Source organism: Tursiops truncatus, chromosome 20 (assembly GCF_011762595.2).
Source record: "Tursiops truncatus isolate mTurTru1 chromosome 20, mTurTru1.mat.Y, whole genome shotgun sequence".
Lineage (NCBI taxonomy): Eukaryota > Metazoa > Chordata > Mammalia > Artiodactyla > Delphinidae > Tursiops > Tursiops truncatus.
This window is the reverse complement of record NC_047053.1, coordinates 34106437-34133030: the sequence shown is the minus strand read 5'-3', so window position 1 is coordinate 34133030 and position 26594 is coordinate 34106437. Positions and strand designations below refer to the sequence as shown.

The 26594-nt window shown below is 49.7% G+C and overlaps 3 protein-coding genes across 10 annotated transcripts; 1 reads left to right on the top strand and 2 right to left on the bottom strand.

Annotated features, from left to right (window-relative positions):
* Window positions 1-1441: 1441 nt before the first annotated feature.
* Window positions 1442-6438, bottom strand: MRPL27 (mitochondrial ribosomal protein L27). 2 transcript variants are annotated; one of them, XM_019944416.3, is made up of 4 exons: window positions 6326-6438; window positions 4120-4251; window positions 3639-3706; window positions 1442-1888 (listed from the first exon to the last, which is right to left on the bottom strand). In XM_019944416.3, the coding sequence occupies exons 1-4, from the start codon at window positions 6363-6365 to the stop codon at window positions 1682-1684; spliced, it is 447 nt and encodes a 148-aa protein (XP_019799975.1). In that variant the 5' UTR covers window positions 6366-6438; the 3' UTR covers window positions 1442-1681. The 2 variants fall into 2 exon arrangements, with proteins under 2 accessions (XP_019799975.1, XP_033703628.1); XM_033847737.2 differs by having other exon boundaries at window positions 6248-6380.
* EME1 (essential meiotic structure-specific endonuclease 1) lies at window positions 6418-12876 on the top strand. Of its 6 annotated transcripts, none has more exons than XM_033847736.2 (9): window positions 6418-6496; window positions 7527-8338; window positions 8422-8549; window positions 9949-10038; window positions 10130-10251; window positions 10456-10582; window positions 10820-10935; window positions 11720-11909; window positions 12156-12876. In XM_033847736.2, exons 2-9 carry the CDS (start codon window positions 7552-7554, stop codon window positions 12330-12332), a joined length of 1737 nt encoding a protein of 578 aa, XP_033703627.1. In that variant the 5' UTR covers window positions 6418-6496; window positions 7527-7551; the 3' UTR covers window positions 12333-12876. The 6 variants fall into 6 exon arrangements, with proteins under 6 accessions (XP_033703627.1, XP_019799971.1, XP_019799972.1 ...); XM_019944412.3 differs by having other exon boundaries at window positions 6432-6469; XM_019944413.3 differs by lacking the exon at window positions 6418-6496 and adding an exon at window positions 6509-7097 and having other exon boundaries at window positions 11720-12003; window positions 12156-12297.
* On the bottom strand, window positions 12622-24847 carry LRRC59 (leucine rich repeat containing 59). 2 transcript variants are annotated; one of them, XM_073798432.1, is made up of 7 exons: window positions 24572-24847; window positions 22207-22266; window positions 21727-21885; window positions 21391-21495; window positions 18279-18351; window positions 16031-16204; window positions 12622-14592 (listed from the first exon to the last, which is right to left on the bottom strand). In XM_073798432.1, the coding sequence occupies exons 1-7, from the start codon at window positions 24830-24832 to the stop codon at window positions 14345-14347; spliced, it is 1080 nt and encodes a 359-aa protein (XP_073654533.1). In that variant the 5' UTR covers window positions 24833-24847; the 3' UTR covers window positions 12622-14344. The 2 variants fall into 2 exon arrangements, with proteins under 2 accessions (XP_073654533.1, XP_004320298.1); XM_004320250.4 differs by lacking the exon at window positions 24572-24847 and adding an exon at window positions 24300-24565.
* Window positions 24848-26594: the final 1747 nt, after the last annotated feature.

Below are 26594 nucleotides of genomic sequence, written 5' to 3'. Positions count from 1 at the left end.
GAGCCTTGAGTGGGAGAACTGAGTTTTTCTCCTTATTACTTTTTTTACTGTATGTAAATGCCTAATCAGAGCCTCTGGGACAAGGAAAGGACCACAGATGGCGAGCCCCAGGATTCAGCTAGAGGCCTCACTTGACCTCTTTGGGTAGAAGAAAGGATGGCAGACCCCAGTCCAGGGAAGCAATTTAGGCTGGGCAGAAGAGCTTCCATGGGGGTGAATGGGTAATGTCTTTGCTCTACCTCCCCCAGCTGCCATCCAGCTATGAGGAGGCCCTAAGGTCACTGCCTGCACTACCACCCAACCATGGCTCTGCTCACCCACCCCAGGAAGCAGCCACCTGCCTTCAGGGAAACACTATAGGAGGGAACACGCTCTTCCATCTTGCCCCTTCCCACTTCTCCAGGGGACTGGCGGGGACTGGCAGGGACAGCGCTGAGCCTATGGAGATGCTTCCAACAATCTCCCCGAGCTGGGCCTTGGTACAAGACCCTACGGGAAGGAAGCTAAAGTGAACCTCAACAAACGCTGGGCCACTTTGCAGGAGGTGGGAAGTCAGGGGTCACGCCCTGAGAATCAAGGTGACAAATTCAAGGCAGAAATCTGGGGTCACGCCCTGAGAATCAAGGTGACAAATTCAAGGCAGACCTCCAGAATTAGACTTCTCTGCCCTCAACCCCTGGAGCTCCTGCCTTCAGGACAAAGAAGAGTGCTTGGGAGGAAGGCACTAACTCTGCAAGCCCTCTCTGGGGCTGCAGCCAGCATCGCCTGCCTCCAACAGCCAGGATGTCTGTCCACCCCTGCTGAGACTTCCTTCCTCGCCCTTGCACTCGAAGCCAAGCTTCTAAAGGTCTTGGGTTGACAACGAAGGCCTGCCCCCAGCTCACTCTAGGCCCAGACTGAGTACTCCTAAAGCCAGATTCTTTGCTGCAGTTTACAGTTTGAGATAAACTAAGAATCAGGAAAGAATGAGAGCTAGGTGTCTCTCTGGGTAACAGGAAGAAGCCCATCTGTCACCCATTCTGCCTCATCACTGGAAGGACCCTGGTATTCCAGGCCAGACGGGGCCTCTCCGCTCTGGACCCACAGAGGCAGGAAGGGGTCTGCCATGTGGCCATTTCTGGGGCTGCCGCCCCAGCTCCCTCTGAATGTGGCTCCAGGAGAGGAACATGACCACACTGGCTTCCTCTGTTGGCCCCTTGGTCGCCCCCCGCCCACTCTTCCCCAGCGACCTCTGTGGGATCCAGGAGGGGAAGGCGCAGGAACACCCTCAAGCATAAGCCCTCCTCTTCCTTACCCTTCGGGGGACGGTGCTAAAGGGATCCCCTCCTCAAAATGAAGCCCCCTCTTCTCATTTCCGCACCGACAGGCCTCTTTCCTGCTCTGAGGCCCCCCCTTGTGTGCACTTGAGAACACAGATAACAGATCAGGAAGCCACTCCATCCAGGTTTGTCCCCAAACAGCAGAGACTCACGACTCCGGCTAACTTTATTTTTGGCCCCAGGTCAGGTCTCCCAAAGGGCTTCCCAGCCAGTCACTTCACAGTCTCCTGTCTCCTGCAGTCACCACCAAGCAGACTTCTTCCTTGAGAGACCTGTCGTCACTCCAACCCTTGATGACGTCTGGTACCACCCTCTCCTGTCACCTGGGCTCCAGTCTCTGTCCAAAGGCCTCAACCAGGAGGTCAAAGCATAGCTACCAGTTTGAAGGTGCCCTCAGGCTTGGCAGGAACCACGTGGACAAAAGTCTTGTAGAGCACAGCCCCCTCGGGCAGCCTGGTGACCAGATCCACAGCCTCGGAGTTGCTGGGACTGGGCACGTAGACCTCCTTAGTGTAGTGGACTATCCCCTCCTCCAGAGCATACAGGTACTTCTTCTTCCCCAGCCCCACCTGCAACACACAGACCTGGTCAGCTGGACAGTCAGGGGGTCCATCCCAGGATTCTAGGATAGACTCTTCACAAAGATTCAGGCCCTGGGGCCAAAGGGGAGGATTCAGAAAGCTCCACCTCAGGTTCCCTTTCCCACTGCTTGGTAATTACTCCATCACAAAGGCGGGAAAAGAAAACTCCAACAGCCAATCGTGGTGGTTACTCAGGGCTGATACCTGGACCCATATCTGTGCAGCTGGCCAGAAGCCACGCTGGATAGATGCCCAAACCAGGCCCGGGAAAATGTCTCTAACCACTGCTCCTGGGAGTTTGCTTCACTGAGGCTTAACACAACACTAGTCTGATATACATTTTCATCTATATGGTGATCTATAAAGTTTAGGCTCAACGCTATATGGATAATGCATACACTAATTAAACAAAATGATATCAGCTGATACTTATGTCACACTTACTGTGTGTAAGCACTGTTCCAAGCCCTATTATATACATTAACTCACTTGATTCTCACCTTGTGAAGTAGGTACTATCGCTAACCCTGATGTTCAGGAGAGAAATATGAGCAAAGAGATGAAATAAACTGTGTATTACATATTTCTTTTCTTTTTTTTTTAACTATACATGTCATAGCTTTTTTCTTTTAGAACTTGAGATTGCATGTGTGGCAATTTTTACCCAGTATTATTCAATATCTCTCTGACTAAACGAACAGACTGGTCCAAATCCCAGCACTACTACTTACTATTGTGTGATCTGGGCAAGTTAATTTACTTCACTGTATCTCACTTTTTTCATCTGCAAAATGGAGATAAATATTAACTATTTCATAGGGTCATCTTGAGGATTGCATGAGTTAATAATCAGAAAGAGCTTAGAATACTGCCCAGGTCACAACATATTAGTTTTTATTATCGTTGTCATTATTTTATTAAGTCTGAAGAATTACCACAGCCACATACTGCATGTCTCAAGTTCTAAAAAAAATAAAGCTACTACACATACAATCAATTCACATACAAATTAGCATTTTTGAAATAATTATAGGTTACTATCAGTCTTTCTGTGCCTACTAAAATTGCCAAAAAAGAGGTAAGAAGGCAGAAGGAAATTGATTACAGAGGAAACTAAACTAATATTTTAAATAATGTAAAGAATATAGTACAGATCTGTGTTAAAGAACTTTCCTACCTCAGCAAGTAATACCAACTTGCTGAAACTGAAATCCCTGCCTGGTATGGACCTAATTTCTGGCCCACAAACTGAATTCTATTTTATTAAATTCAAGTTATCTTTCAGCCATCTAATAATAACTTTAATCAAAGGAGGAATTCTTAAAAATAAAAAATGAATAAATTGAAATTAGTTTCCCAAGATTAAAAAAATATCTTAAATCACTAGAAATATCCTCTTCCAAGAACTGGGGGTTAGAAAGGAGACCCCAGAGAACCAAGCTAATGCTATTACCAAAGCGAAAAAGTGATTTGGGAGTCAAGCAGACCTGGTTCAAATCCTAGCTCTGTCACTACACACCCCCCTCTTCTAAGTTCCTGGCATCCTACCTGTAAAACAGAGATGACACCTACCTACCCTAGCGATGGGGTAAGGATGAAACGATAATGCAGGCCCAGGAATCAGCATGACACTTGGCATTTGGTAAGCACCCAATAACTGCAACTGTTACAATTACTATGCTCAGGAGCATGGAGAGGTGAAGAAGAAACGGGGGTGGGGGGGGACAGAGCAACTCACATGGGCACCTGGGTGCCAGCGGAAGTGGCGCTGAGTCGCAAGGATGTTGCCAGCATGAACATAGTGACCTAGAAGAGAAGTCCACATGTGTGCTACCTTTGGGCCCCCACGATGAGGTAACACAGCGAACTGCTAAGAAACCATGGCAGCCCTCGCCTTCCTGGCCCAAATGCTACATACCAACTTCTAAGTCTGCCCCTGGATAAGACCAACTCCCAGTCTGACACAAGGAGCCCCTGTCTCCCACCCGGCAGCCTCCTCTCCAGTCGCATGGCCAAGGTTCCCACGTATCTGCTCTTCCTCAGCCCCTCCACCCTGCCTCAGGTCTTATCTGTTTCTTCAATTTGGAACTAAATGTTCTGGTGAACAAAATGGAGAGTACAGGACAGGGCACTTGTGTGCTTTGCCCGCTCTTCAAAGGAACGCCAGGACAGCAGGGTAGGGTGCTAAGTGGAAAGTGGAAGCCAGGTCACACCCTTACCCTCCATTTTCTTGATGCCAAAGCGTTTGCCTGGTGACTTTCCACCGAGGTTCTTAGAGCTGCCGCCTGTCTTTTTGGATGCATATCTGACGGCAAGAGCTGTAGCCTGAGGGGGGCTCAGCAGGGCGGTAACTGCAGAGAGAACAGAAATGTTGTTCAAACAGAGCGGCTCCCTATCAGACTCTTTCTCTGCCTCAATGGGTCATTTGCTAAGCTGAGAGGTGGCAGGGGGCAGTGTCAGGGGAGGTGAGGAAGATGTGTGAGCAGAACTTGACTTTGTGGGTTTCGGGGAGTGTCTGAGGTCCTTGGTCTTCCCCCACGACAGGGGATAAGTCATTCTTGTATTGTCCATGGTGTAAGCAAGCACTACATGAGCTGTCTGTGTGTGGCCTAGGGTTGAGGGGAGGGAGTAAAATATTATTGGAAAAAAAATAAACACCATGTGCCCTTGGTCCTGACACATCCAGTCCTATTGAAGAGAAACAAAACCACAGAAACAGAAGCCAGCAAGAGGACACCACAGAGCTGCCTGTTTCAGCCTCACTCACCATTATGCCCTCAAGGCTCAACGCACTGTGGAGGGGCCAGACCACAGAGCCCAGCAACAGGACACCCAGAGACAGGCTCCTGCTTTGACCTCACCCACCACTTTCTTAGCCATCACCCATCCACTGCACATCAGATACTTGTAAACAAAAAGGGCAGCCTCTGTGAGGGTGACTCCCGCAGGCTCCTGTCCATTTCAGAAGGCTGGGCCCTTTCTCTGTTCGGCAAGTCCATCAAGCACAGGTCCAACCAAGAAGACTGACACCCTGCCCTTGTTAATCTGACCTCTCCAGACTCATTCCAAAGTGCCCAGTGGTATTTATTTTAAAAGGGAAAGTGAACTAAAATTCATAATGACCAGGATGGAAGCCCTGTGCTATATGACAAGCCCAGGAATGGCAGTCCCAGCATTCAGGTCTCCAGATACAGCTATGGTTAATCAGGGTCATGCCAGAGTCTTTACAGAAGGCTTGTGGGTCCTGGAGTCTATAGGTTCAGAGTTCCTAAAACCTAGGTTTCTGAAGTTTTAATGAGAACAGAGACTAGCTGGGGCAAAGGACCAGAGATGAGGACTTACAGAGACAACACGTGAAGTGACCAGCACCAGGATCTACCTACCTTTAAACACCTATTCATTTATTCACTCAATTTCAGGAACTGGACTTTGCTTTACCTAACTTACCTCACTCACGAATCTTTGCCCTTCACCCTATTCCCCATCCTCCTCAAAGTAAATGATGCTACCACTTACACAGCTGCTCAGGCAGAAACCAAAGAGTCACTGCAGATTCCTTCCCTTTGCTGATCTCACATATCCAGTTCACCAGCAAGCTCTGTGGATCCTATTTCCAAAACGGATTTCAAATCCACCCATTTCCCTCCAAGTTCACTGACACTAACACCCTGACTAAATCATCTCTCCTCAGGGCTACCATTACTGCTTCCCGTCTGGTTTCCTCATTTACCACTCCTACTCCCTTTAAATTCACATAAGAACAATAGTTTGCTTCTCAAAATGGAAAATTGGGTCGAGTCATTCTCTTGCCCCTCACTCTCTTACAAAGCCAGGCCTCCGGTCATCCTTTAGGTCTTAACTTACATGTTACCTCCTCAGAGGGCTTCCCTGACCACCCAACCTAAAAAAAAGACACAGGCACATTTTTCCCTTTCTGTCACAGTAGTTGCAACAATTCACAACTATTTACGTGCTTATCTATTAGAAGTAACCGTCCTGCGGGTAGAGACTATGTCTTCATCTTCTCTGCTGAGATCCTCAACACCTACCACAGTGTCTGGCACAAAGACCTCAATCTGCTGAATGAACAGATTAACTTTTTGCGCGCCTATGTGTCAAAAGCAGTAGCCCATTTTTGTAGATAATGGGACCCAAACAAACCGAGACAGGGGAAGCGGAGAACCGTCACCCACCCCTAGGGAAGCTGTATTTGCACGCCTGGCAGGGAAAGGTCACGTGCTTCGCGCCCTAGCTGTCACACGACCAGTGACTACCCCTCAAACCTCGTGGGCCCCGCACACTCCCCCCAGTCCCCTCCCGCCCCCAGGGTCATCCGTGGGGAACGACCTCCAAGCCCCCAGATCCCTGCAAGGTCTCCACTCCGCCTCCACCCCTCTCCCGGCGACCGCCACGGCGGCCGTTTACCAGCTGTCCGCGTCCTCTGCGACAGCACAGCTAACGCCATGTTGGCTTTACACTCGCTTCCGGCCTGAGAAATCTGCTTCCGCTACCGGAGATCTATTTCCGGGTCATGCGTGGCGGATGAAAGAGTGACGCGAGAAGTTGCTGGTGAGCGCTGCCGGGCGGGCGAACCGGGTAGGGCTTACTTCCTGAGCTCAGCGCTGCAGAGGCTCGGTGGCCGGGGCGTCCGGCGCTTCTGCCGCGGTGCGTGGGCGAGTCGCCCGCCCTGTTGGCGGGAGAGGCTTGGAGCCCGCGCGGCAGGGGCCCGCTTGTCCGACCCCCGCATTTTGCCAGAATCTACCGAGGCCCGTGCGGGGACAGGGCTGAGGTCTCCCTAGTCGTTCAGCTTACTTTACTGAGCGCTTCCTGCGTACCAGATACTGTACTAAGCTCTGTAGATGCATGCTTTTTCTTTTTTTAAACTACTTACAATCTTGTAAAGTAGGTGATGTTATTATCCCTATTTTACTCAAAAAGAGAGGCCCAGAGAGGTTACCTGGCTCATCTCGGGTCACACCTACAGTGTTAGTGAATATCTGTTCAGAGAATGACTCTTGTGCACGACCCAGCAATTGGCAATCCTAGATCTGTCTGCAAGAGAATTGAAAACATCCCCACAAAAACTAGGACATGAATGTTCATGGCAGCATTATTCCTTCAAAATGGCCCAAAATGGAGTCAAACAGAACGTCCACCCGATGATGAATGGACAAACAAAATGTGGCATATCTATACGGTGAGGTGTTATTCAATCATAAAAAGCAATTAAGTACTGACACATGCTACAACATAAATGAACCTTGAAAATATTTTGCTAAGAAGGCAGTCACAAAATTCACATACTCAGCTAAAAAAGCGTGACTCTTGGTATCTCCATTTTACATGCAGAGGTCAGCAAAGAGGTTGTGTTGAGTCTTGTTCGTACCTCATTAACATTTTTTAATAGTAACCTCCCCTTTGTTTAAACCTCACCTTGACCTAGAAAGGATTTGAGAAGGTTTCCTGTTAGACTACAGACATAGCTGTTGAGTTCCAGATTGACCGTGTTGGGACCATATCCTCTTTCTCTGTGTATCATTTATTTCCTTAAAGCTTGGCCATAGAACACATCAAGTGGACTGGATTCAGTGCTACAGTCTATGTCTCATCTCTCTTTTCTTTTTAGGGAATTAATCTGATAGCACATATTGATGGCTGTAGAGAAGTCATCACTCTCACTGGATTCCAGTGAGAGTGAGTCTGAGGAGTTGCCAACATTTGCCTTTCTGAAGAAGGAACCATCTTCAACAAAGAGGAGGCAGCCTCAGAAGGAGGAGAAGATTGTAGTGGTTGACATCTCAGATTCTGAGGCCTCCTGTCCTCCATCACCAAAATTGAGAGATCCACCACCTGTTCCAGAGACAGCTGAAACTGTCACACGAACAGAGCCAGTCAGGGTGCTCAGCAGTGGAAGTGAGGATGAGGAAGAATTTGCTCCCCTGGCTGAGAGACTTACTTGTAAGTTTTTGACCCACAAGCAGCTGAGCCCTGAGGACTCCAGCTCCCCAGTTAAAAGGGTTTTAGATCATCAAAATAATGAAGGAGCATCACGTGACTGGCAAAACCAGCCCTTCACAAAGATCCGTGATATTCCTCTCTGTGACACCTCAGAGAGGTGTGTGTCGAGTAACAAGGACCCTGTGGTAGACAGTCCAAGCCATGAGCCGCCAGCCTACCCAACTACCTGCTCTGTCCAGAGCAATGGCGTGACAGTAACTAAAACAAGTGCTGAGGTACCCCCGCCTCAGAAGAGAACCAAGCATCATCAGAAGGTCCAGAGGAGAGGCTCACAGGGACGCCAGCAGCGGGGACAAGCAGGCCGAAAGGAAAGCACCCAGAGGCAACAGGAAAGGAAGAAGAAGGCAGCCCTGGTTAACAGGCTGAAAGCTCAGAGGCCAGAGGAATGCTTGAAGCATATCGTTGTGCTGCTGGATCCAGGTCCTGCAGGCATCTTTCTTTACCTCATGCTGGGCGAACTGCTTTCTGGGCCCCACTGACAGCCCCTTTCCCATCTGTTGCAGTGCTCTTACAGATGGAAGGTGGGGGCCAGCTCCTCGGAGCACTCCAGTCCATGGAGTGCTGCTGTGTGATTGAGGCGCCGGCCGTGCCTTGCAGCATCACGTGGAGGAGAAGGGCTGGGTCCACTGAGGTAGGGGTTTTCTGGCTGCTGTCTCTCCTCCGTAGAGTTACAGGATAAATATGCTTTTACTCTAAAGGATATATCATCAGTCAGGGCTCCAGCAGGAAAGCAGGTAGCACGCTCAGCTGAGTATAACTTGAGGAGGATTTAGTAAAGGGGCTGTTTCCCACGGTGTGGGCAGGGTGCAAGGAAACTATAAGGGACAGCGCCGTACCTCAGGACGATAACGGCTTTAACTTGGTTTCTCCCCCTCGGGTACAGCTGCCATTTTGGATTGGTTAATTCCCTGTTGTGCTGGGCTGTCCTGTGCCTTGTAGGATGTTTAGCATCTACCTGGTAGCTGCCAACAGTACCTGTCCCACTTGTGACAATTGAAAATGTCTCCAGATATTGCCAAACGCCCCTTGGGGGGTGGGGGGGAATCGCCCGTTTCTGTCGCAGTCATCCTATAAGGAAGAAATTCTTATCCCCACATCACAGGTGGGGAAACTGAGGCCCTGAGAAGTTGAAAGCCTTGTTAAGGATCACAGCTGAGTAGTGGCTGGGGGGGGTGGGAGGGACTAGAACCCAGAGTTCCTCCCACCTGTGCTTTGCAATATTATGGGTCTTGGCTTTTGCTTATAGGGACCTAATCAGAAAACTCCGCACAAGCCCTGCTCACGGCTACTCTGTAATACTGTACTGCTGTAGGATTGTGGACCGTGACGCAGCCCTGGCTGTGTTTGATTATGCCCTAGTATGGCGACGAAGAGGTGCTCTCACAGACTGAAGTTTCCTTGGTGATTTTTATCTTTGTCACACAAAACCTATGTGTAAGGGCCACTCAGCTTAGCATCTACCCTCAAAGCCCAAGTTACTTATTTGTTCCAAATCCTTTGGAAGAGTTTCCTTCACTCCATTCCCCTATTCAGAATGCAGAGAAATATTGGCAGTTACTTCTCAGTCCGTTTCAACTCACTAATGCTCCTTTCTTACTCACTGCCTCAGAGGTGCCGTGCACTGAGGCTGAACAGTTGAGGACTGGGAAGGACGGGATTATGGGTTACTATTTCTTGCCACCATGACTTCATTCCAGAAGAAAAATGATAATGCAAAGTGGACTAGGCTGGGCTTCCCTGGTGGCACAGTGGTTGAGAGTCCGCCTGCCGATGCAGGGGACACGGGTTCGTGCCCCGGTCCGGGAAGATCCCACATGCCGCAGAGCGGCTGGGCCCGTGAGGCATGGCTGCTGAGCCTGCGCATCCGGAGCCTGTGCTCCGCACTGGGAGAGGCCCGCGTACCGCAAAAAAAAAAAGTGGACTAGGCTGATGGGGATGAAGTCATTCGCCCAGAAGGCCTGGGTCTCTCTCGCAGGTGCTAAGCACCTGCTGACCTGCCTCCCTCTGCCGGGTTCCACGCCCTTTGACAGGATGGAGAGGAGGACTGGGTGGAGGAGCCGATGGTTCTGGTGCTGCTCCTGGCAGAGGCGTTTGTGTCCATGATCTACAACTTCAAGCAGGTGGGCACAGCCAGAGGGGTAGGCGCTGAGGCTGGGGCGGAGGGCTGACTGCAGGGAGCAGGCACGCATGCATTTCTGCCCCTTCACGCAGGGGAGTCTGGGCAGCACCAAGGAAGGGAAGGAAACGCTTCGGAGCTTTGTAACTGACATCACAGCAAGGACAGCTGGGAAAGCTCTGTCACTGGTGATTGTGGATCCGGAGAAATGCTTCAGGTTTGGATTTGTCCTCGAGACTTAGCATTAAAAGGGGCGGCTCTTAGGCCAACGGGGGGTGAATTTATTCATCCCAGATCTGGGTCCCTCTGCAAAATAGCATCCCTCCTAGCCCTGTGGGACTCTCTGGTCCGATCTTCTCACACCTCTTCTGCCCGAGCTCGGCCTGGAGCTGCCGCTCTTTGATTTCCTTCCCTGCTCCAGGGCTCCGAATCCTCCAAGGAGAAGGAAACAGGGGGTGGCAAATGGAGAACAGGCCAAGGAGAAGGAGAAGCAGAGACAACCGGAGGCCAGCACAGCGGCTGTGGTGACCAGGGTAGACATGGAAGAGGTAAGAACTTCTGTTGCCTGAGTCATCGTGGCTGCCCACTGTCATCTAACCCGATTCACCATGATAAAGAGTAAAATGCCTGCTGGACACGACTTTCTACCTCGGCACTAAGTAGGAGAGAAGGGGCCAAACGGGGAGCCGAGGGGCTGGGGTGCAGCTTCAGTGAACGGTGAGAGGAGAACCGTTTCAAACTACCCTCTGCATACCGTTCCAGTCCATGTGCTTTGGGGTTTCTAGGCATTGGTAGATCTGCAGCTACACACAGAAGCCCAGGCTCGAATCGTGCAGAGCTGGAAGGAGCTGGCCGACTTGGCGTGCGCGTTCACAAAGGCTGTGGCCGAGGCGCCCTTCAAGTGAGTGCCCCCAAGTCCTGGCTCGGTTGCTTGGCCTTGTCTTTTACAGTCGTTCTGGTACCCAAAGATGTTGTCCCTTTCCCCTGAACTCTGCTGCTAGCCCGTTGTCACTCAAGTTTGAGGCAGAAGGAGTTGACCTAACCCTGGGAATTCTTGGAAAGAGCCCCCAAGCTCAGTCCCTTTAAAATGTTCTCCTGTAGCTTATGTGTAAGTTTGTGTTCTGCAGGTTGGTACTGGGTTATCAGTGGGCCAACTTACCAGAAGTCATTGCAGGTCAGGTCACAATGAAACAAGCCCTTGTAAAACAATTTTTTAGCCTACTTAGCTCAAGGGCTGTTCATAGTCAGAATTTAAAATCAGTGATTCCTCAGAGACAATCCAATCCAAGTCCCTCATTTTATACCTGAGGGAACTGAGGCCTAAAGAGACCGACTTGTCAAAGCTCCTAGCAAATCAGAAGAACCAAAACTAGACTCCAAATTGCCTGATACCCAGTGCTCTGCGCTAACCTCCATGCACACTGCCTCCCCGATCAAGATACCCCAATCTCAATGCAAGCAAGAGCCTCGTACTTTCCCGGTAACTTCTTTTTTGATGAATAGATGTCATTTTTACGGGAATCGGCAACTAGCACTGCTAGGGGACAGAATGAGCATTCAAATTGGCCAGGTAGAACATCATTCCCACCTCTTCCCATGTCAGTGGAGGGTTTTTAAGTTCCTAGGTAAGGGGACAGGTGCAGCACAGTAACATGCGACTTGCAGCTCAACTGTGCTGTTTGCAGGAAGCTCCGAGATCAAGTTAGTTTCTCCTTCTGCCCGGAGAGTGACTGGGCTGGAGGGGCAAAGGTGGACCGCTCTGGCAGGGGGCTTGCAGTGGTCTGGAGGAGACAGATTCAGCAGCTGAACCGAGTCAGCCTGGAAATGGCCAGTGCCTTTGTGGACGCCTACCCCTCCCCACAGCTCCTGATCCAGGTATGCCGTTCCAGGGGTCACTGCCCAGTGTACTGTGGCCTTAGTGGACTCCCAGTTTCCATGGACAGCACTGGTGAGGGCCCAGGAATGCCTTGTAAGTCAACAGTGCGGGTCTGAGATCAGAGTCAACACTGACCAGGGAGGGAGGACGGTTCTCATCCCCCAACCCAAGCTTCCCGTCCCTTATTCACAGATGAGGAATGACCGTGGGTGGTATGGTATTAACAGGTCATTTACCACTTTCAGGCTTATAAGCGGTGTTTTTCTGAGCAAGAACGCCAGAATTTGCTTGCAGACATACAGGTGCGCCGTGGGGAAGGTGTGACAGCCACCTCCCGCCGTCTTGGACCAGAGCTCTCCAGGCGTATCTACCTTCAGATGACCGCTTTGCAGCCAGATCTCTCTTTAGACAGTGCAGACTGATGCCAGCCCTCAGGGACAGGGATGAAAAGCTGATTTCCACCCCAGCCCCCCGACCTCAGAGCATGACTACAGTGCAGGGATCAGAAGCATCTCCTGCAGCACAGCCTGGGTCCTGCCCACAACAGGCTTTCCTGGGCGTCGCTGTTTGCGATAGTGTCCCTACCTGTCAGCTTGGGGCAGAGGCTGAGATGCTCACATTTGCCTTCCTCTCCCAGCAAGTCAACTGCCACGTACAAACCACCCCGACCCCTGCCCCAGCCAGCCCTCAAAATACAAAGGAACAAAGACAGACCACTCAGACACGTATTTAATAACTGTAAAAATCCAAAAGAACCTCAGCGTCAAATCTTGAGGTCACAAGTGAACTGCCCTCGGCGGGCTGCTTGACAAGGCTGGACGTGCTCCTGCCTTCCTCCCGTCCACGGAAGCTGCCTCAGGCAGCCAAGGAACGGGGGAGGTCTGATCACTATGCTGACTTCTGTATTCTCTTAATCTCATTTTATGTACTATGTGTTTAGTTTCAATAAAGCATTTGTACCAATGGCTCTGGAGCTTGGAGGAAGACTAAAGGAATGTGTAGTGATTCTGGGTAAGGTGTGGGCCTACGCAGCAGAGCTCTCCCTGAGGGAGAAAAGAACAAGTCTTTTCTTCCACTGTCAGGACGGTCACAAGTGTCAGTCTTATCCATGGGCCACTAGTGCCGAAAAGACGGACCCCACTCTGTCTCTGGACATGACAGGTTCTTGCTCTCCCTGGGGAATCGGGAGTCTTCTGTGAATGAGCACCGTGACGGCCATTTCTGATCCCTTCATCCAACTGTTGTGAAAGGAGGCAAAGGAGGCCACAGAGCAAGAAATGCTGAGTCTGGCAGACAAGAGAATGGACAGTTCTGCCCTTATTCATGCAAGTCGTTAGTGTACCACTTTTAAACTCCATGATGCTACTTATTTCCCTTCATTGTGTAGTTATATCTAGAATCAATTCTAAACCTCAGTCTCTTATGAAGCTTTAGTTTTCAGGTTACCTATGAGGTATTTAGTCACACCGATTATGTAAGAGAGCTGTCACAGACAATGTGGCTTTGCAAGGGTCCACCTTCTTGTTTATTGGCAATCAGGGAATTAATGCTCTCAAATTGACGCCAGGAGCCTGGACCACCCCCATTTTATAGAAGCCACATAAAGTGCCGCAGGACTCTACAAGAGCTGCCCAGGACCCTCATGGCTATGAGATTTCTATCTGGGTCATGAATCTGTTTCCCGTGAAAGATTCTATACTCCAGCCAAGAGACAATTCTGGTGTAAGTTTTGTTCTCTCAGTACACGATAAAGGAGGCAAAATGATGGGAAGAAAGGATACCAGGGTGGGAATCCAGTTCTGCCTCAAACCAGCTAGGAGACCATAGGCAAGTCATGGAAGGCCTCAGTTTCCCTGTCTACAAGTGTTACATTGGACTGGATGGTCTGGAAGTCCTGTCACAGCCTGAGATTTTGTATGACTGTTAAAATATCTGAATGTCTGAGGTCCTTAAAAAATAGGTATGCCCCTCCCCCCCAATTTAGACTAGATTTGCTGAGTATGGTGTTCCCCTAGTCCCCAATAACACACTGCCTCCTGATCTGCCCTGGCTCCCCAGGGAGGAATGAAAGAAAGGGTTTGTGACACACAAAAGTATAAATGTAGTGACAGCTGACCTTTAGTAGAAATGAGTCTTGCCTTTATACAGCTTTGTATAACAACTAGAAAAGGCTATGTTTTGTCCTCTCCCCACCCCAAGCCTATTCTTTTAAGCATGCAGGTAACTGGCCCCACCTCCTATTTCTCCTTATTCCACCAGGGAACCCTGACTAAGGAACAAAGAAGTCTTACAAAGAGGAGGTCTCAAGTACCAAACGGCAGCCATGTGATGATGGCAGGTAGGTCTGACACTAAAAAGAGGTGTGTCCAACAGAACCCAATTCCATAGGAATCCAAGCTCCAAGGCTGGGAGGCAGCAGGTGTGGAGGACAAGCTCACTGCTGAGAATCGGTCTGCAGGACCCACCGGAGGATGTCGTGGCTGCGCAGGCCCCGGAGCGCGCTGTCGTAGATGGTGTTCACGCTGGTGCAGAGGGGCTGCTGCTGCAGCTCCGTCACCCGACAGGCGACCAGCCCGCCAGCCACACACAGCAGCAGCAGCAGCAGCAGCAGCCTCAGCACAGCCCAGGAGCGAGTGTGTTTCCGGGGTGCTGCCTTCCGGGGCCGAGAGCCGGACTTAGATTCTGGAGGGACAAAGTCACAGAAGGCAAAAAGTCCAGTCAGTTTAAGGACGCACACTCTGCAGTCGATGCTAGTCTCCGTGCACGTCCACTTACACCCCTCTGCTCTGATGAAAACTCCCCCAGCCCTGAGGAGAACACGTTTTCTAGACCATCTGAGCTCTTAAAAACTTTGCTATGCAGAGATTGAAACATGAACTCTTTCTCCCTTGGATCTCAGGGAGTAGATTCAAAACCGGATCTCATTCTGGATGTTTCACTTAGCACACAGTCCCCAGGGTCCTAAGTTCTCCATAACATGCTGATGACCCGGGCCCCTTAGGACCAAGGGGAGGGGCCCATCAGGAGGCATCAAGCGTGGGTAGAGTGCTGCCCATTCGGGGAAATGGGTTCAAAAGTTATGAATATTGTTAATGTTTTTATTATAAAAAGAAAGCCTGCAAGAAAGTATACCATATTGGTAACAGTGATTAATGCTGGGAACAGGGGATTACAGGTGATTGCCATTTTCTGATATATATAAAGAAATTGTCTGCAGTGAATATAATTATTGAAGAAAAAATGGTTTTGAGATTTTTAGGCAAAGTTTTTAAAAACCTGACTGAACACCCACATTCCAAGAACTACATGATCCTGTCATAGGTTTTTCTCACTTAATCCCATCACTAATCTGTAAGGAGGTATGATCCTCATTTACACAAGGCAACAGAAAGGTGGTGAGGTTGGGCGACTTGCTCAAGGCTAGCGGGGGCAAGCAGGGACAGGCCCTGCAGGCCTCCCTCCCCACAGAGCTTCCCTGCTCGGGTTCCTCTCCCTCAGGTGTCCCTTCTGGCCCAGAGGATATACGGTCCTCCCTTATACATCGAGTCACATTGCTACACAAATCCAACGGGACATATTCAGGCAAAACACTAACGTGTTTTATATACGACATGGCTCCACGAATGCAGGCCAAGTGATTCCCCTGGTGTTCACCACACAGAGTGATCGGGTCCAACTGGGAAAGAAAATCACAGGCAGTGCTGGCACCACTGAGACGGCGGCACACACTCAAAAGCTCAGTCCACTTCCCGGATGACGTCAGGGACTTTTAAGAGTAATGTGATCATATGCAATCTTCACCTTTCTGGGTGATTTTAGAATCTAACCCTTACAAAAAGTGCAACTCCCTGTTCTGGAAACGTTCTAAGCTACATCTGACCCAAATACCTGCACATAAGCATGTGACACTGGGGAAACAAACCATTCGGGGCAGTAGGAGGGTCCCCATTCCCCGTAAGTGGACCCTCTGAGTTACTCCCAGGCCTTAGAGTATGCTGTACCTGACGAGGTCTGCAAGCTTGTTCGCTCGCTCGCTCGCTCACTCAGCCATGCCTGGAAACCTAAGCCATGTCCCCACCACACCCCTCCCTGGAACCCTGCAACTGAGAGAAAAACCTACTCGGGGCCTGATTTGCTTCCTTCTTAGGCTTCTTCTCCTGCTCCCGCTTGGCTGCTTTGAGGGCGTCATACTCTTTCCTCCGGCGCTCCTTCTCTTCCGCCTTCTCCCGCTTCCGCAGTTCCCGCTCCTGAGCCTCCTTAGCTCGCTGCTTGGCCTCCCACTTCTTCTCGGCCTCTATGAGAAAGTATACCCAAAAGTGGCTTCTCTCCCACAAACCTCCAGTGTGCTTTCTCAAGTGATTATGGATTCAGGCTCCCTTCCCTTATGCTGTGGATCACATAAGATACATTAAAAGGCAACAGCTGTCTTTCTGCTCTCTGGGAAGTAAGCCCTCCCTAAAATACAATAAGCTGCTCTCAGGGTTTGCTCAGTGGATTCTTATTCAGGGATTCCTAGCCACAAGCAGCAGAGATTAGGGTGATGTAACAAGGGTGGGGGGCATAAGAAAGGCATGGGTGATGAGTCTGATGCTGCTTTAGAATTAGGTACTAATTCAGAAGACACAGCCACTGACAGCCTTGCACAACTCAACTATGAGGAGAGGAAACAAGGGAGGTGTTGATTCTATGGGAGTCCCATCTTCCCAAGCTTCGGAAAGGAATGTGGCATGGGGAGGGCAGGAAGAAAAAGGGAGCGCTCAGGTTCAAGGTTAGAGAAGATGGAAATGTTTTCCTGAAAAAACAAGACTACTAGTTTGTCAGAGGGTACCCTAGACTTCAACTCAGGAGTCTATGTAACATTCCGATTTATTCCACAGCTCAATGTTTACATACAGCACCCACCTTACAAATTACTGGTTTCTAAAAATGCATTCCCAAATTATTTGGAAGACTGAAGCACATTTTTCCAAAGCCAGAATGCCACAAATGGTGGTTAAATGTCCTTTTAGGGCTCAAAAGCCTATTTGAACTATCATGGAGCTCAATAGTACTATTCTTATCACTGTAGCTTTCCACTGCTTTTCCACATACAAACAAGCTCCAAGTTCCAGCTGAGCACCAAGAATGCCAAGAACACACTCTGCCCAGCCTCGAGAGAACATGTGCCATCCAGAGGCGAAAGCAGCAGTGGTCACAGTAAACATGGGCAGCACAGCGGCCATGCGTGTACAGGGAATGGTCACAACTCAGGGGTTCCAATCTCAGGGGCCGCCTGTAATCAGTACTACACGTGTCCCTCTAACCACGGGAGTCCTCCAGCAAGCGGGCTCAGAAGTCAGCCGGCTCGTCAACAGAGCACCTACTGTGTGCCGGGCCTTGTTCCAAGTGCTCGGATACAGCAGTGAAGAAAAGTCAAGCTCTAGTGCCTAAGTCATCTGCTTTCTACAGAAGGAGACAAACAATAAACAAGTGAACAAATAGGGAAAAAGACAGTGATATGTGCCATAAAGGAAATAACTGAGGATGTGACAGAGAGTGGCAGGTGGGTTGGCTCTTCTCGTTTGAGTGGTTCTGAAAAGGTTAAGGTTAACCTAGGGCAACAGATGAGGACCACATGAAGCCAGCAGGCAGCCAGTAGGCAGCCACGTAAAGACCTGAGGGAAAAGGAAACCAACAAAGCCCTTAAGATGAGACAGTTCTTGGTGTGTTCAAGCAACAACAGAGGATCGTGTGGCTGACGGTAACTGCACTCTCTCCCTGGTGTGTGGAACGAGGCCGGAGAAGCAAGCAGGCCTGGGTCATGGCGGGCCTTGTTGGCCATGTTACTGAGTTTGAATTTCATTCTAAGTTCAGTTGGAAGCCATGAGAGGGTTTTAAGCAAATAGCGGCAGAAGTGATTTGTGTTTTGAAAAGATCTCCCTGGCTGCTGTGTGGAGAAGGCACAAGTATGGAGCCAGGACATGGTGCTAGGAGGTACTGTGGCAGTCCACCGGCTGGAGGCTTGACTGCGGTGGTGGCACTGGAGTTGCCACTGCTGATAGACTAGACATAGTAACAGAGTAACAGAAGAAAGCAATCACGGACATCTTCCCAATTTCAGGCTTGAATAACTAAAGGGATGGTGATTTCCCATTATGGGGGGACACCAGAAGGTGCTGAAGGGGATCTGGTTAGGCATGTTTAATTTGAGATACTTATTAACCCTCCAAGCATACAGAAAGATAAGCAGTTGACTATGACTGTGGGGCTCAGTGGAGAAGCCAGGACTGGAGAGATGCTGCCATCTACCACCACGCTGTTCCCCACTGCTCTGCACGGCTCCTATCCTGGATCCTAGCTCCTCAAGCATGAGGCGGGTGGCCACCTACCTCGGTCTATTTCCAGCCGCCGCTGCCTCTCTCGCTCCTGATCCACCTGCACAGCCTTCATGTGCTGTAACACCTGCAAAGGGAGAGGAGGGTGCTGAGCTACTCAACGCAGTTGTCATCACTGCGGGGAGTCTCAAAAAAGAGACTGTTCTTTTCAGGAGCCCTGATCACCAGAGGCCCTGGAAGCTGTGCAGAGCTAATGAAGTTAACCTTATCCTGTGTCCTCACTGCACCAACCTTAGCCAGAGAAGAGCCATATAAGCCCAGTTCACTAAAGCGGTCAGGAAAGAAGTCTGTGAAACACAGTGCCAACTGGAATCTAGAGAGTCCTGCCATCTACAATCGCTTCATGTAATTCTCCCAGCAACTTTTGTGTTAAACAGGGACAGCACTTCCTCTAAGACACTTTCCTGACCTCTTTTGGCTGCCTCAGGCTCCCCTCCTCCCACTGGTGGGAGTTTTCTTATCCATCTCAATCCTAGACTGTAAGCTCCCTAAGGGTTAGGGACTACTGTCCTTAGCTCTGCAGGTGAGCACAGCATTTAGCTAGTTATAGCACTCAATACAGGTGTGATGAGCAACTGACCGGATGCCCATTGTAAAAATAAGGAAGAAAACCCAGGCTCTGATGTCACATGGCTAGAAAGTAGCACAGCTGAGCGTGTACGTCTGCTGAGTTCCTAGGCCAGAGCTTGTCCCTCTTACGTATAGTGCACAGAGGCAGGAGAGCTGTAAGAGAAAGGCATTTTATGAGCTCAATCAACACTGTTGCTTGACTGCATTAATAAGAGAAGAAAAGCTCAAGTATTCTAAATGAACACAGCAAATTGTCTTAATTTTCTGTTTCGCTACTGCACTAGACAACCTGCAGGACAGACATGTATTCAAATGTAATTATTTTACTTCATGGAAACTTCAGACATGCCCACATCTATCATAAGAGGGACACAGGAGCAGGTCTGCAAAAGCCACTCCCTCCAAGAGCCTGGCTTAAAGCCACAAGGAACCCTGTCCCGAGTAAGCCAGGACCTGCGCCAGCTGGCACCTCTCCAGGGTCAAGCTTACTAAAATGGCCGCTCAACAAGGGGCTGCAGGATCTGGAGGAAGGTCAAGCATGATGTGGAGAGGGGGCCCAAGTTCAGAGTCCCTGTCTCACCCTGAACTCTGAATTCTATATAAGCACCAACCATTCAGTTGGCTTTAGGGGGTAAAAACTGGCTAAATAAAGAACCTGGACGTTTAAGAGCCGCCCCTTTTAGCTTGGCTACAATACGTCAGGAGTTAGTTACCTGACAACACAGCCCAGTCCGAAATGGGAGAGGCTCTTCTAGAGCCCCTGGAGGGTCGCTTTTGTCTACCTATCCCCGTCCACAGCAGGTAGTAGGCACCTGGTGATTACTGCTGAACTAACCAATTATTTTTAAAAGGTGCTTTTCTATGTGCCAAGCTGATTAGTTACTATGCACCCACAAGGTCAGAACTGACGAGACCTAAACTAACTCCTGGAGACAAGTGACCTCCTTCTGACTGGCCCACGCCACTCCTGTACGTGCCTAAAGGTGTGCGCAGGAGAGGGCAGCGGTGCCGGAGCGTGGCTTCTCACCACGTCCCCAACGCACCGTGCTCCCCAGAGCTTTGTCTGGAAAATATCTGTGAATACTAAAGACCTTTACACTCAACAAAAGTTATTTTTGTAGGTCAAAAACTGGAATATCAGCAACTTTGGTTTAATATAGTATTAGTTGAATGAATAAATGGATCAATGAAAGGTGTTGCATACTGAGGATTTCTCGGGTCAGATAGAGAAGTAACACCTGCTTCCCAGGTTCATGAGGGTTATGAGATGAAACATGCAAAGCATGCACAACAGAGGAAGAGCAGGCAATGGTAGCTATTGTTAGTCTTCAGAAGAGACAACATTCTTAAAGCAGCAAGTTTTCAGAACAGGATTCACTGATCACTTGTACTGTTCCCAGCTGAGGGCAAACTGTGGCCTTGGCTTCTTGGATGCACTGATGCTGTGCTTGGTTTCTTGTAACAGTGGGTGACACAGATGATGAGACTATCTAAGAAGCCCTGAGCTAACGATAAGAAAAGAAAGGCCATTACTCCCAAGATTCACACATTTCGCTTACATTAATCTAGCATTTAAAGTTAACTCTTTTGTGTTCACAACGCCCCCTAAACATAGCCAAGTCAGTCATCTGGTGCTCAGCTGAAGCAGCAGCAATCTGTTCTAAAGCTGGAGGGAAGAAATGACTGTAGCTAGAGTTTTTGAGAGATGCGTACAGTGCTGTTCTTAAGAAACAATGCAAAGCACCTTCAAGGTTATTGGCAGTATTTGCCTTCCAGGCTGCCAGTTAGTTCCTTCCTCCTGTCAGATGACTCAACTGAAGTCAAATGCCAGATGTGCCCAGGATGTGTCTGTTTACAGGTATAAACTTACAAATACTAACAACACCTTTATTATCAAAATTCAATAACTGTGACTCAGAAAGGCTACAGTGCCTAACCCTCTTGCTCCATATAAACAACTGTCAACAGTGCAGTGTTGGATCATGCAAGGTCCTGATTTCTAGGAACAGAAGTACTGCAGTAGAGCAGAAGACAGTATTGTTCTACTGCTTGTAAAGAGAGAAACAAAGGTGCCTTTGCCTGACAGGTTCAGAGTAGACATTTTCAGAGACCTTCGTGCTTTAAAAGACACAGCTATTTGGGGCTTCCCTGGTGGCGCAATGGTTGAGAATCTGCCTGCTAATGCAGGGGACACGGGTTCAAGCCGTGGTCTGGGAGGATCCCACATGCCACGGAGCAACTAGGCCCGTGAGCCACAACTACTGAGCCTGCACATCTGGAGCCTGTGCTCTGCAACAAGAGAGGCCACGATAGTGAGAGGCCCTCGCTTGCCACAACTAGAGAAAGCCCATGCACAGAAACGAAGACCCAACACAGCAAAACTAAATTAATTAATTAATAAACTCGTACCCCCAACATCTTCTTTAAAAAAAAAAAAAGACACAGCTATGGGTGCCCTGGGAGGGGAAAACAAGAGGCGACAGAGGCAAGTCCCAGGGGAACGTATGAAGGAGCCACTGGGGAGCCTCGTGCTTACCTTGTTGGCACACTGCTTACACTGCTTCTCATCCAAGCAATCCCCTGCCACCTTGGCCAGGACAGGATCCAGGGGGTTATCCTTCAGGTCCAGCCACTTCAGACTCTAAACAGATGGGGCAGAGAGCCTGGTAAGCCCGAGTTCACATAAAGAGCCCCTCAAAGTGGAACAAAACGAGCAGAAAGAAAGCCCTTCTCTGTTCCGGCCGCAGGGAAAGCCATCTGAGGCTGTGACAACAAGGTGGTATTCCTCTCGGCCTCTCTCACAGCCACACTCCCTCAGTCCCCGAGGCCTCTGCCACACCTGGCCATGAAACATTGGGTCATGAATTGTTACCTTGAGCTGAGCAAAGCTGACAGGCAGGGTGACCAGCCTGTTGTTGAGGAGGTCCAGGTGCTGGAGGTTGACCAGGCGGCCAAAGTCTGCTGGCAGCTGCCGCAGTTTGTTCTTACTCAGGTCCAGCTTCACCAGGTGTGTGAGGCCACAGAAATCCGACTAGGACCCAAAGAGAGAACACCTTGGCCTTGGGCTCACACACTGTGATGTAACAGTCCAGGAGGCCCCAAGTCAGAGGCACCTATGCGCAAATACTGACTCTACCTTTTACTAGCTGCTCCAGCTCGAATGAAAATGGAGATAGCAGGCATAGCTCCTGGTGGTGAGCCGTGAGCCGTGTGTGCAGAAGGGCTTAGCCCTTTTTAGTGGTAGCCTGCCTGCAGGCCTATCCTGAAATTATGCCTTATGACACAACTCCCCCAGACAGGAAGGAGAAGCAGCAGGGCTCTAGAAGGAATCATGCTTGCTTGCCAGTCTTACCGGTAGAGCAGTCAGTTTATTGCAGGACAGATCCAGTATGGTGGCCTTTGGGAGGGCAGCCTAGGAAAGGGAATGAGAACAAAATGTGAGATCAACACATGGAACAATTCAGTGACATCTGCTAATGAAGCATTTTCCACAGAAAGTTCCCATGATTAGAAAAGGCCTTTAACATGGACATATATGCACTACCAAATGTAAAATAGCTAGCTAGTGGGAAGCAGCTGCATAGCACAGGGAGATCAGCTCGGTGCTTTGTGACCACCTAGAGGGGTGGGATAGGGAGGATGGCAGGGAGATGCAAGAGGGAGGAGATTTGGGGATATATGTATACGTATAGCTGATTCACTTTGTTATAAAGCAGAAACTAACACACCATTGTAAAGCAATTATACTCCAATAAAGATGTTAAAAAATTTTTTTTCAACAAAGGAAAAAAAAAAGGCCTTTAAAAACAAAAAATAGCACTGAAGTATAATGTTCCTGGAGACACGAAAGGAAAAATGAGCCAGTCACCCACGACCTAGAGAAGAATGCACAGTAGGGATGTGGCTGGGGAACATCCAAGGAAAAAAGACCAGATTCTCAGAAATTCTCCACAGCACTTTTAAGATTCTCTCTAGCACTGCTCCTTATTAGGTTTCAGGGCAGGGACTGTGTCTAATATAGCTCTGTGATTTCCATATTCTCCAGTTCAGGGTCTGCCAGGCACTCAATATACCCGTTGGCTGATTCGTACCTGAATGAATGAGTAAGTGAGTGAATGCAGAGTGAAATCAAGGCCCTCACAACCCAGCTCCGTTTTCCCATGGGGTTTGGGATGGAGAGGCTCAGCAAAACTGACCCTTCCGTTCTCCCAGGGGCAATGCTGCCCCAACCGGAGGCCTGGAGTGAAAGGTTTCGGACAGCAGTTCTAGGGCTGTGCTGAAACATGGGGCGGGGAAGAAGGCAAATATCAGTTAAGGACACTGGGCCAACGTGGACTTTCCAAATGTCAAAGTCCCAAGCATGAAGTTTGACCACCTAAAGAAGTCTGAGATATCACAGTGGGAAGTACACCATGGTAATAGTTACATGCATCAACATTTGCTACCTGCCAAGTATTTTACATTACAGTCTTATTTAATCCTCCCAACAACCCTATGCGACGGGAATAATTATCACCATTTTATACATGAGGAAATCTAGGCTTAAAGGATAACTAAGCTTGCCAAGGGCACTCAGCTATTAAGCAATGAAGCTGATATATGAACTGGGAATCCCATTCTAACCTCCATACTACACAGCCAAGGCAGAAAGAAGACTGGGCCAAGTGCCAAACGCAAATATAATTCGTTAAAGGCAGTGAGGAAAGTGCAGGTCATCCAAAGGGAGGCTACTGTGGGGGATGCGGGTGGGGAACCAGGTGGGCAAAGCAGGGATGTACCATCCAACTCCACTTTGGCAACAAACTAGTCTTGTAACGTCCCTGGGGCCTCAGGCTTGTTTCCCCGGTTGGGGGTACGAGAGTAGGCGGGTGGAGGGGTGGGCCACGATGGTGCGGATTCCCACCAGTTTCAGAGTTGGGAAGAGACTTTGCCAACCAAGCAGTGAGATGTCACATTCTTCAAGGAAGCATGCCTCAGGGCTGGGGCAGCCAGCTGGGATTTCTGGCTTCCAAGAAAAGCCAGGTCTGGGCCACACCCAGGTCTAACCGGAGGCCTACTTGCACCAAGTCATTCATTCATCTGTTCATTCATTCTCCGAATACATCCAGCAATCGCGCTCTGAGGGCTCCTACTTTGGGTCGGGCAAGGAGCTGAGCGCTGCGAAAGCCCCTGAAATGGGGGGGGGGGGGGAGATTCACTCCTGACCCGTAAAAAGCCCATAGCCAGACAAGCAGCTCCTTCCCATCTTCTGGAACTGTGCCAAAGTGACACGTGTACATCCCAGGAAGAAAACTGGGGCCGGACGCGGCCTCCCCCGGGGAGTTAGTCCCACTCCCCCCACCTCATTTTAAGCCATGGAGACTGAGGCATGCGAAAGAAGGCGACCAACGCAGGGGCCAGCGCCAGTCGCGGGTGGGCGCCTGGGCCTCGCGGGACTGTACTGACCAACTCCTTGACCGGGACCTCATTCAGGTCGCTGAGGCTCAGATCCAGCTCGTGGCCGTCCAGCTTGTCGCGGAGGTTCCCGCCCTTGCTACCGGCCTTGGTCATGGTGACGCCGGCTGAACGAGTCCCGGCTCCGACGGGCAAGAGAAGGGCTGAGAAGCCGCTCGTCGCACCCAACCTACAAAGCCTGCGTCCCCGGCCGCCGCAGGTGCGAGACCGCCGCCGCCCGTCCGCCCGCCAGCCGCCCTCTGAGCCCTGCGCCCCGTTCCCACCGGTGCAGCCACGACGACGACCACTTCCGTGTCCACGTCACCTTCCGCGGCCACTGAGACGGGCTGGGCCAGAGCGGCCTGAGCGTGTGCGGGAGCGCCCTCTGTCGCCCGCCACCGCCGGGAGCGTGAGGTTCCGGCTCCGAGTTCAGTCGCCAGCCGAGCTGCTGTGTTCCCTGGTGCTGGGAGAGCACGCCCGCGGGCAGTCGTCGCTTGCAGCGCCAGGAGGCGAAAAGACTGGGGGCCAGAAGACCTGGGCTCCATCCAAAACTGACCTCATCAGATCTCCCCCATCCCCCTGGATTAGCAGCCGAAACGGGGTGTCCTTCAAAATTGCTCTCTGTCCTCTAACAATCCCCAAACCATCATGATCCGGAAAACTTTGCCTCTCTCTCTCTCATCTCCTCCTCACTGCCCCAAGCCCTGGTCCGGGCGACCATCAGCTTGAGCTTGGATTACTATTCTGAGTCTCTCTCCCTTCCCTCCACCTCCACCCAGCTGCCCAGATGATCTTTCTAAAAATCTAGCCAAGTCTCTCCTCTGCTTAAAACCCTTCAAATAACTACCTGTAGGGTATGGACCACTCTCTTTTGTACACTGAGCCCTGCGTACTCCTGCAGCCTCCTGACCAGCCCCTGCCTGGGATGCTATGGAGGCTTCCAGTAGGTGGCCTCCAAACCTTTCCCTCTCCTGAAATGGCCCTGCCTTCTCCACTCACCTTCTCTGCCTAGCTAATTACTAGTCCTTCAGGAAAACTTCCCTGAGGTTTATGAATCCTTAAGCAATCACCATGCTTCATCTATGGGTACAGGAGAAACACGCATAACAATGGTACCTGGCTGATAGAGTCTGGGGAGGATGGAAGGAGTAAAACACGTGAAGAGCTTACAGCAGTGTCTGGCACTTAGTAAGTACCCAATAAATACTAGCTATCACTTATAATCCACCTTGTGTTATACTTACCTTTATGTCTCTTTCCTCCATTCTACGTTGTGATGGAAGAGATTTCGTTTTTGTATCCCCAGAATCTGATGCAGGGTAGTTGCTCGTTCAGGGGTCTGTTGAATGAATGAATGAGGCAGTTTACCCACTCTAAGCTTCAGTTTGCTTATCTTTGAAATGGGGATATTAAAACTTCTCTCAGAGGGGAATTATGAAGACCAAAAGAAGTCAGTGCCATGGCCTACTCATTTAACAAATCATTGTGTGCACCCCTCCCCATCCCCAGCAAGGCACTGTGCTCTAGGCTTCTGGGAAATAGACAAGAGCAATTGGGTAACAATACATTAGCACTTGGCAATCTCTAAAGCCCTTGAGCATCCTTTTTTTTTTAACATCTTTATTGGAGTATAATTGCTTTACAGTGGTGTGTTAGTTTCTGCTTTATAACAAAGTGAATCAGCTATACATATACACCAGTCTTATTCTGATGATGTATTGATACATGAAGAAACTATGAAGCACATTTTTTTGTTATCTCTCTTTTATGAAGGAAGAAACTCAGGGAGAAGTAAACATGACCTTAGTCACACAGCTGGTTGAGGGGAAGACCCAAATTTTTTATTCCAAATCCTGTTTCTTTTCACTACACCCTATTTCCCTACCCCCACCCCAGCAACCTACACACATAATTATTATAGAAGGTAGAAAGAATAAGGGTCCTAACACATACAGAGAAAATCTGCGTGTGAATGTGCAGGGCTGTGCGGGTGTACATTTGAGTGTGATAACACCAGACTAACATATGTAAGAGCGTCCTGTGTGCCTAGGACTGTGACTTACGTATATTATTTCTTTTAACTCATAACAGCCAGATATAAAAGGCAGATATTATTTCAGTTTTAGAAGGGAAGTAATTAAGGCTCAGAGAAGTCAACTATTTATCTCTTTAAGGACAGTCACAGCAAGTGAGTGTATTTGGAAGAAGGTGGGTCATACCCAGCATGGCAGGGAGGAGGAGCCTGGGAAGAAGGAAGAAATCAGAAAAGGCTCCATGGAGGAAGTGGCATTTAAGTTGGGCTTTGAA

What these genes read in the sequence shown, in the direction of transcription:
- EME1 (XM_033847736.2), top strand. Translation starts at nt 7,552, where the DNA reads ATGGCTGTAGAGAAGTCATCACTCTCACTGGATTCCAGTGAGAGTGAG. An exon ending in GATCCGGAGAAATGCTTCAG is followed by an intron (nt 10,252 to 10,455) that starts GTTTGGATTTGT and finishes TCCCTGCTCCAG; the next exon opens with GGCTCCGAATCCTCCAAGGA. An exon ending in CCAGGGTAGACATGGAAGAG is followed by an intron (nt 10,583 to 10,819) that starts GTAAGAACTTCT and finishes TGGGGTTTCTAG; the next exon opens with GCATTGGTAGATCTGCAGCT.
- LRRC59 (XM_073798432.1), bottom strand. Translation starts at nt 24,832, where the DNA reads ATGGAGCCCAGGTCTTCTGGCCCCCAGTCTTTTCGCCTCCTGGCGCTG. An exon ending in TCGTCGTCGTGGCTGCACCG is followed by an intron (nt 22,267 to 24,571) that starts GTGGGAACGGGG and finishes TCCCTTTCCTAG; the next exon opens with GCTGCCCTCCCAAAGGCCAC. An exon ending in TCAGCTTTGCTCAGCTCAAG is followed by an intron (nt 21,496 to 21,726) that starts GTAACAATTCAT and finishes CCATCTGTTTAG; the next exon opens with AGTCTGAAGTGGCTGGACCT.
- MRPL27 (XM_033847737.2), bottom strand. Translation starts at nt 6,365, where the DNA reads ATGGCGTTAGCTGTGCTGTCGCAGAGGACGCGGACAGCTGGTAAACGG. An exon ending in AGGGATCTGGGGGCTTGGAG is followed by an intron (nt 4,252 to 6,247) that starts GTCGTTCCCCAC and finishes TTCTCTCTGCAG; the next exon opens with TTACCGCCCTGCTGAGCCCC. An exon ending in TGGCATCAAGAAAATGGAGG is followed by an intron (nt 3,707 to 4,119) that starts GTAAGGGTGTGA and finishes CTTCTCTTCTAG; the next exon opens with GTCACTATGTTCATGCTGGC.